General features: G+C 30.5%; 1 protein-coding gene and 1 long non-coding RNA gene across 2 annotated transcripts; one reads left to right on the plus strand and one right to left on the minus strand.

The window, feature by feature from the left end:
- Positions 1 to 1062: 1062 nt before the first annotated feature.
- On the minus strand, positions 1063 to 6664 carry LOC122588927 (U-box domain-containing protein 62-like). The gene is made up of 8 exons (XM_043761145.1): positions 6130 to 6664; positions 5171 to 5471; positions 4371 to 4452; positions 4148 to 4205; positions 2733 to 2821; positions 1778 to 1873; positions 1635 to 1705; positions 1063 to 1435 (listed from the first exon to the last, which is right to left on the minus strand). The coding sequence occupies exons 1-8, from the start codon at positions 6506 to 6508 to the stop codon at positions 1312 to 1314; spliced, it is 1200 nt and encodes a 399-aa protein (XP_043617080.1). The 5' UTR covers positions 6509 to 6664; the 3' UTR covers positions 1063 to 1311.
- An 8387-nt stretch (positions 6665 to 15051) lies between these two features.
- LOC122590136 lies at positions 15052 to 15831 on the plus strand. The gene is made up of 2 exons (XR_006322406.1): positions 15052 to 15210; positions 15356 to 15831. It is a non-coding gene; the product is annotated as an uncharacterized LOC122590136 (long non-coding RNA).

The following is a 15831-nucleotide window of genomic DNA, read 5'->3' on the forward strand; positions in this document are numbered from 1 at the left end:
AAAATTTTATTAATTATATATGACATCATAAATAAAATAAAAACATTTTGAAAAAAATTGTAGACATGCCACATCATAATTGTTTCTAAAAATAGTTAAAAAACAATCCTTCTTTATTATATATAAAGATTATCATTAAGTCTCAGTTTCCATCCCTAATTATTTAAGTCTCAAATTATCATATTTACCCATCTAAATTCAAGAATATTATTATTTACCCAATATAAACTCGAAATTTACAATTTATACCAATTTCATTAACTTAATCATTACTAAAACCACTAAACATTTACATAAAAAGCAATTGATATTTAAGTTGAATAATGAGTATATTTACTGTCAATTTCTAAACTCATGGATTGAAACCTTATTATTACGAGTATATCCATGCTCGATGTCTTGTGAGCAAAACATGCAAAACGTGTATTTCAAAGAAAATGAACACCTTAACAGATTGTTGGAGAATCAATTATTTGCTAAGCTAAGAGAGCAACGTTAACCGAGTGGTTACATAACCGATCGAGGGTTTCAATTCTTATGAAATTCAGCTGTTATTTAGTTTAGGTGTCACAGATACACCTTTATCGGATTTTGGATTACCAATGCCTTTTGTTGAATCTATGAAATCGTCTACTAATGGAGGATTAAGGTTTACTTGCCACAACCCGGCTTTGGTCAACTATATGTTGCCTTCTCACAGCCCGACGCATTGAAAGTGGTTATTATACCCACTGATGACTAAATTAACAACCAAACAAAAAGCATCGTTTTCAGACATCTTACACGAAATTACTCCATTGTAGGCACAATCTACTATCCTATTAGTTATACTTGGCCTTGTTTCTTTTTTTATTAATAAACTTAATAGTTAAAAACTTAATAAATAAAAATAACTTTCAATCACTATAGCAATCATTTTAAACTTCTTGAAATAGTATAGACATTTAAAGAAGAAGAAAACAAACTTCATGGCATTTACACAGTAAAAGATTATTAAAAAAATTATTAAACTATTATAAAAAGAATATTAGATGTGTTTGTAATTACTTTGTCATTGTAGCATTGCTCAATAAATAATGTGCATTATGCTTCGTATATATACTTGAAAAAAATTCTACAATTACATTTACAATACATGTACATTATGCTTCCGTGCACATTTTATAGATATAGCTTTTTGTACATCTGCAAAACTTGCTACCCAATCAACTTCTAAGATTATATACACATATACACTTCGTGATACATTATCGACACCACATGTAACTGTCCCCACGGTTACAGATGGGGAGAGTGGGGTTCAATGCATCACTAGAGCCAATTTGGTGTCATCTTACTTGAGGTTGGTTGTGATGATGAATGGTCGGAAACCTTGGCTAATGAGCGATATTGCACTTTAATGCTCTCTGCATTATCCAGGGTCTTCACAACGTACCTGAACACCATACACAAAACTGGGTGAACAACAAGCAATGAAAAGTTGTATATACATAATCTGTGTGACATAATCGCTAAACAATACTTTGCTATTTTTGTAACATCGAAACAAACGAAAGGCATACTAATCATTCTGCATGGAATTTGGTGTAAATGAAACAAATTGATATTTGTGTAAAGAAAGAAAAGAGACTGACCATCCATTTAAACACTGGGTTGTGACAACAGCCTCGCAACCAACAAAACGCTCTGGTGTCCTCTTGTTCCCCTGGTTCATTATTCTTAAAATGAGTAAGCAAGCAGAAACATCTAGGAATTATAGATGTGCATCGACACTAACCTTGATAATAACACGGTCACCCTCTGATAACGGAAATTGAAAACTTTTCCCTCTTGGTGTGTCCATGAACATGGAATCACTGTAATTACTCCTGTCCTGCTACCATTGACATGTCAGTTTGCAATAGCAGATGTAGTGAAAAGGCTGGTAACTCTTGTTGGTCCTAGCTAGAGGTGGCAATTTGGACTCATTCATAGGATTGTGGTCTCAAACGGGTCAGATCAGGCTTCAGCCAAAAAGCAGGTCAAATGGGTTAAATAGATTAAACAGGTCCAAAGACACTCAAAGTCCACTTTTAATGTAGACAACTCCTAATTGGTTATACTCAAAAATATAGTTTGCTATCCTAAAACTATAAATGTTGTAAAAATTTAATTCCCAGGCCGAGTAATAGCCGACTTCCCGCCACAAGGTCAGAGACGAAATATCCAAGTAATTGCCACTTAGTAAACAAATTGGTTAAAATCCGGTCAAAACTAGGCCAACTCAGACAAAAATTGGGCAACTAAGTGTTAACTTGTCAAAATCAATTCTGAACTCTGAAGTACTTCAGTGAATTGTGTTAATGTTTGTAAATGTTGTAGGGCCCTATAAACAATTTTATGGTCCTATGAACATATACAAATAATATCAAAATTTATGTGATTCGACATAAATTATTTTCTAGGCATGATTAACACAGCAATATAATATTTGTATAAAAAGTATTGTTGGATCAACCAGGTCTGGCCCTTCCTGTACCAGATTACACACACAGGCTCAAACCATTTTGACCTGTTACCATCTGCCCGTATTGCCACCTTATTGGACTAAATTACTTGACATAGCTATTGTTCAGCTTTTACAATGAGAAAGAGTAGTTATTATCATTAACTTATTACTACTACATAGAAAGGACTGGTCAGATTACACTATGGAATCTACAAGATTTAGACTAATTGGGAAATAAACACACCTGGTCTAATCTCTCTCTTCTTCTTTTGGATGCATGGTGAATTCGAAACTCTTCCTCCCTGCGAAATGCCGAAACAGCCAATTGCAGAGCTACAATAAGAATCCGAAATAAGACTCAAAAAATATATAGCTTGTGGATAATAGATCTAATATATATATATAAACTTTACTTGATTCATTTTTCATCTCAAAAGTCAGCAATGCAAAATTATCAAGCCTTTTGAACATTTAGGATAGAAGAAAATGTGCAACTCAGTTTCAGAAAGAATAAAATCCAAAAGGGGTTAAGTTGGGTTACAATTTACTTCTATCGGGTCAAATGGATAGACTTAAGGGGTATAGAGATTGAACAGATAAAAATCGATCCGATTTTGCCATGTCTACTAAAATCTAAGAACCTAAAAGTGATGGGAAGTCAACCTATGATTATTTAACAACTGGTTTGGTTCAAAAGATATGGTATGCTAGCTAGTTTATATGGGCGAGGGACTCGATGGTAATACTGTAATTATAGAAAATTACACAGAAAATCTTGCTTCTAAACATCTGCTTCGATAAAAATCAAGCAATGAATGTAAATTTTGAGCGTTCAATTATGATCCTACGCTGCTGAATCCCCTTAAAATTTAATCAGATAAAGCTGTCCTGGATCACATCACTTTGTGTTTTTTTAATAATAACACCATAACAAAATCACAGTTTCTAATTGCTAGGTCAATCTTGTTTTTTAAAAATTGTAACTTATTTTTTTCTTTGGATCTCAGTCATCGCAAACGAGAGAGAAAGCATATAGTCAGCAAAGGTAATACTTTAATTATCGAAAAATCAATACAAGACAATCATGCTTCTAAACATCTGCTTCGATAATAAACGAGCAATAAATGTAAATCCTTTACCCCCAAAAAAAGCAAAAAAATGCAGATTATAAGCCTTGAATATAAACCTATGCCCCTGAATACCCTTAGAATTTAAGCAGAAAAAGGTGTCCTGAATCACATTGCTTTGTGCTTTTTACAGCGAAAATGCAGCTGCTAATTTCTATGTCGATCTTGTTCCTTAATACATGTAACTTATTTTCCTCTTTGGATCTCAGTCAACGCATACAAGAGAGAAAGCATTTGTTGGCCTCACATATGCAAACCAAAAAAGGAGTAGCGGGAAATTTCATTCACGTCAATTGTTGTGCCCTAGTGTTGAAATAGAAGTGGTGATATACATAGAAAATGATAAAATAATGATGCTTGATATGTTGGTATGCAAAACCGATAAAAAGCTCAATTGCATCATACATAGAATAAACTTTGTAATAACTAAAGTGGATACACCGGGGCTTAAACAATTAACAAAATCAGGCAGCTGAATATGAACTACGAAGGGACATCGAAAATCTAGAATTAAATGAATATATATTCTTACATAGATTTGAAGCAACCAAACCTTCTGCTACAGGGTGCGAACAAGTGTAACATGCCTTCTGGAAAAAAAAATACGTATGAAAGAGGTCGTCACAAAATTTAAGAAAACCCACATTCAAAAAGTATGATTAACAGATCATAATAGTATTCACTGTGGATAAATATTAAAGTGGAAACTAAATAAACACACAAACGAATACCAGAGACTTGTAACTGAATCTTACCATCTTCATAACATGCTGCATTCCACCACTACTGAATGAATGGCCACAAGGCAATATCATAGCATCATCCATAAGTACCCCTCTGTATAAAATTAAGACCATTAAGTTCAACACGACGTAAACAGTAATATTATAGATTAAATGATTACTCGTAATAAAAAAGGCAAGTAGTTTTAGGGCTATCAGGGTCAATTACAATCTCAAAACTGGTTGAGCTGGCCAAAAACACCTTTAGTTTGAAAAAAAATTATGTTTCTTATAAACAATTCGGATGTCAAATGTGATTGCAAGAAATATATTATGCAATAATGATCCAAATTTTTGAATATAAAATTTTAGAGGATTTTATGCAATTACACTTAAATGTACAATACGGGCAGCCTGTTCGAACCATTTAAAAATTTCCCTTATAGTCTTTCTTATTGATGTTACAAATTTGACCCAAACGAAGACACAACATACCCCAACTTGGCCCATTTATAAGTGAACGGGTTTAAATGGTAACTTCTAAGTATGAATAAGTACAAACACTCTGATACAAATTTTACTAAAAAGATATAACAATAGCCACATACAAAAAAGGGTTATGGTTATTTGACCCTATTTTTTTGTCTTATCAAGCACAGGTAGTTGTAACAAATATCACTTGTCACAATATTGTAGAAAGATACAACATATTATGATGCTTTCTTACACCTAATTTGAAAAAGATATTGTTTTCTAAAGATAAAAGATATAAACAAAGACATTTACAATGAATCAATTAAAATCAGAAAATTAACTAACAAGAAGAAGCTTACGTTATAGGATCTGATAGTATTGTTCTCAGTGATTCCCCGGATTCACCTGAATAAAAAACATCCTTTCTTCTACTAAACCCACAACCCTTTTCAGCCTCCCTATTTTTAAGCCCTTCTCCTGAACCTTCAACACCATGAGGATACTGTGAATAGTGTACTTCACCATTACCGTCCACAAGTGCAAGAGCATTCTGGTAATGACTTGCGTTATGCTCATGATACTCGCTTAAACTCGGTCTTGCATCATTTAAAACATTTCCTGAAGGTTCACTTCCTACCTTTGCTACTTCCCTGGTAGAACCTAACACTCAAAAAAATGAAATCAATATCCGCTTCATGTCAAGTTTAAACAAGACAAAATTTTAAAAAATTATTATTTCATAATACTTGTAGAGTTGCTAGAATTATTTATGGAGCAAACGGCTAAAGAATGCAGCACAGTTTCATTTTTTAACAACTGAATGCAACCAAGTTGATTCTCTACCAAGTACCAACCAACGCAGCAATGGTTGACCCTAATACAAATATATACAAAATAAAAGAAAAAAGAAAGTTGGTCTCACAAAATATGCAGCCAACTATCAATATTCAAACTTAAAAATTCAACAACGTTTCGCTTTCTTGCACAGACTGATATCAAGTTCAAGCATGGCTACATTAATTACCAACAAAACGACGTACTCACAATCCTCTGTAAAAAAAAAAAAAATTGGAACTTGACCACATTGTATAGCCATTTACTATAACCACTCAACCGTTTTTATGTTATCTCGTGATCCATCTACCGTACCTGTGTTACATGATCACTAACACAAGCACATAAATCAATAAATTTTTAGATAAATAAAAACTTGTATAAACTTAAGTAGAATGATTCTATGGATCCAATTATCAAAATAACACACCTACTATAAACAAATAAACTTATTCATGATCAAATATTTATTCCGAAAACTTACCAAAAGAAGAAATATGATTCAAATTCACATTTCCATCTTTTTCACTACTATGCCCACTGGTATTACTACTAACATTATTATTATTCTCATCATTTTCATCTGATCCATCACCCGAACCGGAGCCCGAATCCTTTCCATTCCAAGCCTGTCGAGCCAGACCGGGCGGGTAATACGTACTCTGCCGGAACTCATTTGTACTTTCGGGTCGGAAAAAACTGTGTTGGTGATCAATGAATCCGGTCAACTCACGGGTGGCTTTATTGCTAGTAGAGACAGCAGCAGGTTGATCGGGTCCGGGTATAGACCCGGGTCGATGGGTGGTCCGGAAACCTGGTAGGTGATGGTGTGATAGGGCTAGATTAGTTTCTTCAGAAGCCATGATTTGTGAATTTTTTAATGAAATGAAATAAAACCCTAACCCTAATTTTGATTTTGATTTTGGAGGGATTGAGAAATTGGGGAAAATGGTGGGGTTAGTGTGAAGGAGAATTTATTTCTCAAATGGGGGGTGTGTGTGTTAGAGATTAACACTGTGTTGTTTGAAAGAAAGAAAAAGAACATAACACGTAAATTAAGTTGTGTTTTTGAGTTTAATTTATAGAAATGAAATACTCGTAAAAGTGAAGATGAGTCGAAAGAATTTTTTAGTTGATTTTATTTAAAATAGTTTCTTTTTACTTTTTGGGTGATTTGAAAAGAAAATATGATGACTTCTAATCATTTCATTTTCTTTATAATTTAAACTCAAGAACATAGTGTAAGTTTTTAAGATTTAAAAATGAGAGAGATTAACGATGAAACAAATTAAGGAAGACAACGTCTTAAAATTAATATATTTAACTTTTTTTTTCTTAGCTGAAATTTTAAACCTTTTTTCAAATACTAGCATGGCGCCCACGTAAATACGGCGACGGTGGCGGCAATGCGGTGGTGACAAGTGGCGGCGGCGACTAATGGTAAGGACAACGAGTAGTGTAGGCTATTGCCTATTGATGTAAATATAGTTAATGTAGTGGTTAGTGAGGTTATTATAAGAATTAAAAGACTGTCGGTGTAATTTATTTCATTAAGGATATTTTAGATATATTAATGAAGATAATTGAATCTATAATATAACTAAAAGAGTGGGTTGGAGGTACAATTGGCACCCCTAATCTCCCTCCTTTATTCTAATTATCCATCCTCATTATTCCTTTATTCTAATGCTACAGTTGCTATCGGTCGCTAGCCTCAAAAAAATCTTTGTACCCTCATGGATACGGTCCTGAGAAAGTTTTCTAAAAATTATATTACATCTATATACAACCTAGGAATAAACCATTACATATCCTTAACCAAAAACAAAAACTACGACCAAAACAAAAAAATAGTCGTCTATCAAGAAGGCGACTACCAAGAGGGTTTTTTTTAATATACTTTGTTCATATTTAATCATTATTGTTATTATTTAACATTAAATTCTTACGTTATTATTATTATTATCTCTATTAATTTAGTTTATTATTCATTATAGGTTCATCATGGCTTCGTCTTCAACAACCAAAAATAAGACCACATTAGTTCATCTTGAAGATCTTTTGCCAACACATGTTACCCATCATCTACGATTCTGTGTTGTGCATGTATGGATTGTTTCGGAGTAGAACAAAACGTTATAAATAAAAAAGTTATATATTTTTCAAAAGTTAGAGAGGGTCTTTGTTGCTGAATTGGTATGTACTTTTCAAAAGTTATATATTTTTCTTTAGTTTTTCGTAATTATAGTCTAAAATTGTAGTTTGTGTTTGTCTTGAGTTTATATTTAACAAACTACAATTTTTTTTATTTAACTAAAGTTAAAAATAGAAAAGGTTAACTAGATTCAATAGTTATATGGAATTCATTTTCATATGTTTCCTTCTTTAGTTTTCGTAACTATAATCTAAAATTGTTGTTTGTGTTTTTTTTCTTAAGTCTAGATATAACAAACTACAAATTATTTATTTAACTAAAATTGGAAAGAAAAAATGGTTAACTAGATTCAATATTTTTATGAAATTAATTTTCATATGTTTCTTTCTTTAGTTTAAGTTGTCGAATTGGTTCTAGGAATTTTGTCACCTTTACGATGATTATAATGTTAAATATAAACATTGAACATTGGCTTCAGTATGTTCGAATAAAAAGCAAGAAAATCAATAAAAAACCAAAACCAATAATTTATCATATTATTATAACTTTTATATATATTGAGGATCATTTGTTGTCAAGAACAATTATAAACATATACAAAGAATGATACGGAGTATTTGAAAAATAAAATCAAAAACTAAAACAATAAAATTTCAAAGAATCTCGATTTCTCCAAACCCCTTTACACCCCTAAACCAATCACATTAAATTAGATGTTATTAATTAAATAACGATTAAGAAAAATTGTTACGAAACACGCGGACCTAAAGTTTAAAACCAGGATTCTAAACACATCAAATTCTCCTTCGTTACTTGAATTCCAATTTTGTTAGCTTTGATTAATATATTTTAAGTCGTATTGCATAGAATAATTTTAGTATTTCTATAAATGAAAGGTGTTATTTTTTTTATATGTAGATATAGATATAGATATAGATAAAATAAAATAAGTATATGCTCCATAATTATGGATATTTTGATCTATTATTGCCAACAAACTTTTCAATATATATAATAATTAATCTATATTTTAATTCATAGTCATTCATCTATCAAATGTTATAACTTTTCATTCTAGATATTCATCTTTTTACTTAACGTTGTACATAAATAGTTTTTTTTTTTTTTTTCTTATCAATATTTATTAAATTTGTGCCCACGAGAGATGAAATATGTTTCAACTTTCAAGTAAAATTGACAATGGGTCAAATTTGGGGTATTGCCACGCCCAAACTCGAGCCTGAACTTGATAACGAATATGCTATCTAAACCTTATCCGATACCATCGGTACCTTATTGCGGATCTCGACGGGGATAAGTTATGCTCAAAACCCGACCAAATATGGATAATTATATTTCAATAAAAATTACCAAAACTTTTATGATTTAAGAGAAGGTTATATTACATGTTTTTGATCTTTAGAAAAATGGATGTGCAAGTTGTGAAATATATATACAATATTAGTTGACATTAGTGTGGATTGTGGAATATTCTATTTTATTTACAAAGGTAGAATATAATTTTAAAACTAATCACTTATATAAGTATGTATATAGATATAGATATTGATATTCGGTCAGAGTAGACATGCTCTAGTAAGTAAGTAAGTAACTCCCAATGTCGTCTTCAACGGGTTTTGGGTCCCAATACCGTCTTCGACGGTGTATGGGGGGGGTTGATATGTAGATAGCCTTACCCCTACCAAAGGTAGAGAGACTGGTTCCAGGTTCTACCATAGGTAGAAAAGGACCTCCAGTCTTGTTGGGCATGAGGATCGAACCCATGAGGACCTCCAGCCTTGCTGGACTAGAGTAGACATGCTCTACTAGAGTAGACATGCTCTAGTCCCTACCCCAAACAGATTTCCCCGTTGGGTTGGGTTATTTTCCATCTCGAGTAGCAAAGACACACGGTGAAAAGTTTGATTGTAATAACGTTCGATGGACATGATAATTGTGTAAAAAAATAGAGACTAACGGTAGGTGGTTGAATTCAGCGTTTAATATGGTATGTGGCTGAATTCAACGTTTAATAGATTTAGAAAATAGATATACAATAAAAAAATTATATCGCACTAAAATTAGATATGATCTGAAAAAGTGAGAGTAGAAATCATTACGTATATGATTTATCTATTTAGATTTATTTCTTTTAACATAATTCTAAATTTACCATGAAATATAAAAAATTCACATTGCCGATGTTGCCATAAAATAAATTCGTCCCTATAAAAAAAAATGGAAAATGCTAAACAAAGCTCTTAGGCTTTTACTTAACATGCATAAAAAGGTTATACGTTTCCATATCAAAAGCCCACCCCCTAATTTTTATGGTAAGTGTACAACTATTTAATGCACCTTAACGAAAGCCCTTAGGACTTTGTTTAGCAAAACCCTAAAAAAAAAATTGTTTTTTCAAAATTGTTTTGTTTTTAATATCATTTTTTAAAATTTATAATAATATATTAAAATTTTGTTCTAATTAGTTTAAATATATATTTTTTTTGAACATTTAACTTTGTTTTATAACTTATCATTTTAAAAAGTCAAACTTGAGACTTGTGAGTAAAACCAAGATAACGTACTCACAACTATAGGCTAGTTAATTTAGCCAATTGATTTTACACTAACTTTTACTTAAATTATCAAATTCATATACTTCATTAAAATTATATAAAAATTTAATTATAAAGATCATCTTCGTGCTTTATTAACAGGTTTTATCAAAACCTTTTTATATATTATAGTTTTAATTTTTGACTTTAATCTTCTTCCATACATTTTTAATTAAAAATCAACATTTTTTGTTAAAAAAATAACGCTTTTTCACCAAATTTGTTGATGGTGTTTCAAAATCAAAGATTGAAATCGTAAAGCTATGATAGAACCCGTCAAATCTCTAACACCGACTCATCCATACTAGGGGTGTTGAAGATAACCAAACCCAAATAATTCGACCCAACCCGAATGGGTTTGAATGAAACGGGTTGGGTTATTTGGTTTGTGGGTCGTCATTTGGGTCAACCAAAATAACCCACAACTTAATTGGTTTGGGTTGCGGGTGAAAATTTTATAACTTGGGTCAACCCGAATAACCCAATTAAGATGCGTTTATATACTAATATAACACATTAAATTTATTTAAAGTATACATTATTTGAATATTAAATTTTGATTCATAAACAAAATCAGGATCGTGCAAAGTTAAATAATAATAGATGTTTAAAAATACACTAATAAAAGATGATAACAATATGAATATAAGAAGAGTCATATATTGTCAAAATTTGTTTATTTAATATCAGTAGTTTTTACATTTTCATATAGTTTATAACTTTTTTTGTTTTGTCTATGACTTTTATTATAATAATACAATCATCTTTTCATGCGAGAATTCTAAAACGCACAATCAAAAGTGTTTCAACACTTTTGGATATAAAGAACTTAATCAATATAAGTATCATTTTTATTCAAGTTTTTGAAATTGAAATTATATTGTTGCAATGTTGCGTAACTAATGCACGTAAATTCAATCACATTTTATTTGGGTTACCCAAAACCCGATCCAAAAAAATCGAACCCGAACAACCCAAACCCGGATAACCCAAATCTTATTCGGTTTGGGTTACGGGTTAATTTATAATTCTTCGAAACCCGAATAACCCGAAACTCATTTAACCCGATCCATCAACACCCCTAAATTCCACACGACCACACCTCCATATATTATTTGGATTTTTATTTTTTGAGTAAATTACATTTTTCGTCCTTCAACTTGACACGTTTTGCACTTCTTATCCCTAAAGTGAGAAAATAACAAAAAGAACCGTAAACTTGACACTTTTTTCACTTTTTTTTGTCTCTGAGATAACGGTATTAGTTTTTTTCCGTTAAGATTGCAAACATTCTTTAGTTTTTTTTTTCACTTTTTATTTTTATTTTTGAGAAGTCAAAACTGCTTAGCGATGTGCCGATATAGAAATCGTACATGAGTAGGCAACGAATCTTAAAAAGAAACTATCAAATAAGTAAGGTTAGTATCAAATAATACATAGAAAGCACGGATATATATGAACACATGACAATTTATTGAACGAGACAATTACATAAAGGTACAATTAACACGATGAATAACAAAGTTAAACACATAACAAGTCATCTCTACCAATGTACTAAAATACGTGTGGAGTTTTTCTTTAGGTGACGCGTGCCTCTATATTAAAACAACGTATGTCTTTTTTAGGCTAGACTTATTTAAAGATAAAAAATTATTTCAAGATAACATTAATAAACAATAAATATTCATATTTTTAGTATTAATAAAATTTATATCGTATTTATTATGATCATATCTAATTAAATATATATACGTAAATTATTTTTTCAAACATTTTCGATTATTGAACTTTATAAATCATCAAACCAACTATACACTATACTATAATGTTTTTGTTAAGTATATTGTGTTATCTAAATTTCAATAAATAAATTTTGGTAAGTATAAATATATAAAAACAATTGTAATATATCTCTTATTCTACTTTCAAATACGGTTTATACACCATTGGGCAGTATTGAAATTATGAAATTGGGAAAAAAAGGTGAAAAAAAGGGAAAGACAAAAAGTGAATAAAAAACTAGCGAATCTTGGCAATCTTAACGGAGAAAAACTAACACCGTTTTTGCGGGGACGAAAAGCGAAAAAAGTGTCAAGTTTAAGGTTTTTTTTCTATTTTTTCACTTTAAGGACGAAAAATGCAAAATGTGTAAAGTTCAGGGACGAAAAATGTATTTTTTTTATTTTTAAGAGTTAATTGCAAGACTGGTCCCTGTGGTTTGTACGTTTTAGCAAGGGGTCCATATTCGAGAATTGTTGCAATGGGGTCCCTATTTTGAGGTTTTTTTGCAAAATTGGTCTAAATTTGATAGATCCGTTAAAGGTGACCGTCAAATGTGCACGTGTGGGGGAATTTTTGTACTTTTCACCCCACAGGGATCCATTGCTAAAATGAAAAAACCACAGAGACCAATCTTGCAATTATCACCTTGATATTTTTTTTTGATTTAAATCAAGAAATTGTAACATACAATTACCTGCTCGTTAGGTCTCTAATACTAAATTTAAGAACTTTAAATTTTTAATAATAAAGATATACCTTATATAAATACTTTTAATTTAGAAAACTGATCTATATATAAACTTTTGTTGTTATATAAGCTTAAATAAATAAAAGATTGTATGTTAATAATTTGATATTTATTAAAAAGAAAAAAACAAATCTGTTCAAATAATATAAATGTCATATATGTTATTTTAGTTATCTATTCTCGAGTCAAATACACAGAAAGTCAACAACATATTTTGAAATAAAATAAATTACTAAATAAATGAAAATAAAAAAAACTTATAAATTCTACTCTACAAATATAAGAAAAAGAAAACTAGTAATTTGATATTTGCCTTAAAAAACAAAATCTTTGATATATTATTAGAAAGTAAATATAAGTTATTATGAGAATTGGAGTTTAATCATAAATTGAAATATTTATAAGTTTTAAAATTTTTAGTGGATATATGTTTTCAGTAATTGAAGAATAAATAATTATGAAAAGCTAAAAAGTGTTAAAAAATATATTTTAGTTAACTATTTAATAAGATTTATACTTTTATGGAAAAGTTAAAAAGAATTATTTAGTGATTTATTTTTAACAATTGTAAGTCTATAAAACTTTTTCTAAATATAATTAATAATTAAAAGATTTTTAGTTTCATATTTATTTGATTTATAATTTTAATTATGATACGTGTAAATTAAATTTTCAAGTAAACTAAAATTTTTTAATGTTTAAGAAATGCTTAGGCCAATAGTTTTTTTTTTTTATACAAAAAGAAGAGTTAGTTGCAAGATTAGTCCCTTTGTTTTTTCCATTATAATAATGGGGTCCTTGTGGAGTGAAAAGTACATAAATACTCATGCATGTGCTGCACACGTGCATACTTGACGATCACCTTTAACGGATCCATCAAATTTGGACCAATTTCGCAAAAAGAAATCTCAAAATAAGGACCCCCGTTGCAACGATTATCGAATAAGGACCCCCTTGCTAAAACGTACAAACCACAGGGACCAATCTTGCAATTAACTCTATTTTTAATTATTATTATTTTTTGGCCAAAGTACTTTTTTCGTCCCTGTGGTTTTTTGAATAAGCATTTTTCATCCTCGCCGTTAACTTTTGGCTAAAATCGCCCTTGTGGTTTGCATTTCGTCCCTGCCGTTATAACTTTGCCGTTAAACCCCTCACATGCAAGTCACGTGAGGGGCATTTTCGTCTTTTCATGGAGTTAAGTGCAAAAATCGTTCCTGTGGTTTATCGTTTTTGCATTTTTCGTCCTCGCCGTTAACAATTCCAGGAAAAAATTTCAAAAAAAAAAATAAAAATTACCGTACCAATTTAATCCAAACAAAACAAAAACCTATATACCTACATTTGAGGATATGCTCAATCACTTTCAAATGCAACCACACACATACAATATTTTAAATACCGGTAGTATACCCGTAATACCGGTATCGGAAGGTACCCCGCTACAACTATTTCTAATATTTTCGGTATTACTATTCCGATACTTCCGGTATTCACATTTTTTATTTTTTGAATTTTTTTAAAAATTATTTTTACAATACTTTAATGTTATTTTTTGTAATTTGTTATAAAGTACCTATTTGTTTGGGTTTTTTTTTTGAGTGAATTCTAATTATATTTTGACTATTTTCGTTATATTGTAGTAAGTTTTATAACATTTTTTAAAAAAATAAAATAAGTTAAATTAGTTGTACCGGCCGGTATTAAATTAGATCCTCATATGTAGATGTATATATAGGTTTTTGATTTGAGTTTGTTTTGATTTTTGATTAAATTTTTGTTTGAAAGTTTGTTAAATTTAAGGATGAAAAATGCAAAAATGACAAACCATAAGGACGAATTTTGTACTTAACCATAGGAACAAATGGGTAAAAAGACATATATGCTCTCACGTGCAAGGCACGTGAGGGGGTTAACGGACCCAAGGATGAAATGCAAACCACAAGGACGATTTTAGCCAAAAATTAACGGCGAGGATGTAAAGTGCTTATTCAAAAAACCACAAGGACGAAAAAAGTACTTGGGCCTTATTTTTTTAATCAAATGTACTAAAAAAAAAATTTGTTTATTCTCACCTTTTCTTTTAACTTACCTCAAAAAAGAAAAAAAAAATTATCCCTCAAAAGTCGAAAACAATAACATCAAAATAGAAAGACTATAAAATCTGAATCTTCTTTCCATCTCGGTCTCAAACTCAAGTTCGCCACCGCCATTGAAATCCAACACCAATACCTCAATCGAGATTTGTGATTTTATTATAAGGTACGTTTAAGTTATAAATTTTAAACGTTTTATTAATATTTTTTATAAGTTCGATTTAGAGTTTTTATAGTTAGATCTAACCAGTTTGTGTGTATTATGTTGATCATTTTAATTACAAAACATATGTATATTTTTCTACATTCAGGAAAAGCTTCACAAATCTTAAGCAAATCATGGAATCAAACATGAATAATGAACACGAAGAAGGTAAAATCGTCATATACGGGTACAATGAAGACCCAGAACATCCGGAAGAAACAGAAAGGGTTCAATCAACAAAACATTCAAAATACGTAACCAAACGTTATAAATGTGTGTGGAGAAAAAATGAAAGATGGATAGCCCGGATTCGAAATCCTGTTACCAATTCACAAGTAAATTTGGGAAATTTTGACTCCCGTGAAGCCGCTCTCTTGGCTTATTTCTCTAGAAAGCGTTCGTACGATAGTCAAATCAGGTCAATAAAAATTTCAAATTCTGTTATGATTGATTTTCATGGTTTTTTGTTGGGTGATTTCAGCCGAATAGATGAAGATCTTTGGATCCGCTAATAAGCAATAATTCAACTAGGTAAACGTTTATATTTTATGTCTATTTTATATGAAGTAAGCAATTGAAAAA

The sequence above is a fragment of the Erigeron canadensis genome, chromosome 2, assembly GCF_010389155.1.
Source record: "Erigeron canadensis isolate Cc75 chromosome 2, C_canadensis_v1, whole genome shotgun sequence".
Lineage (NCBI taxonomy): Eukaryota > Viridiplantae > Streptophyta > Magnoliopsida > Asterales > Asteraceae > Erigeron > Erigeron canadensis.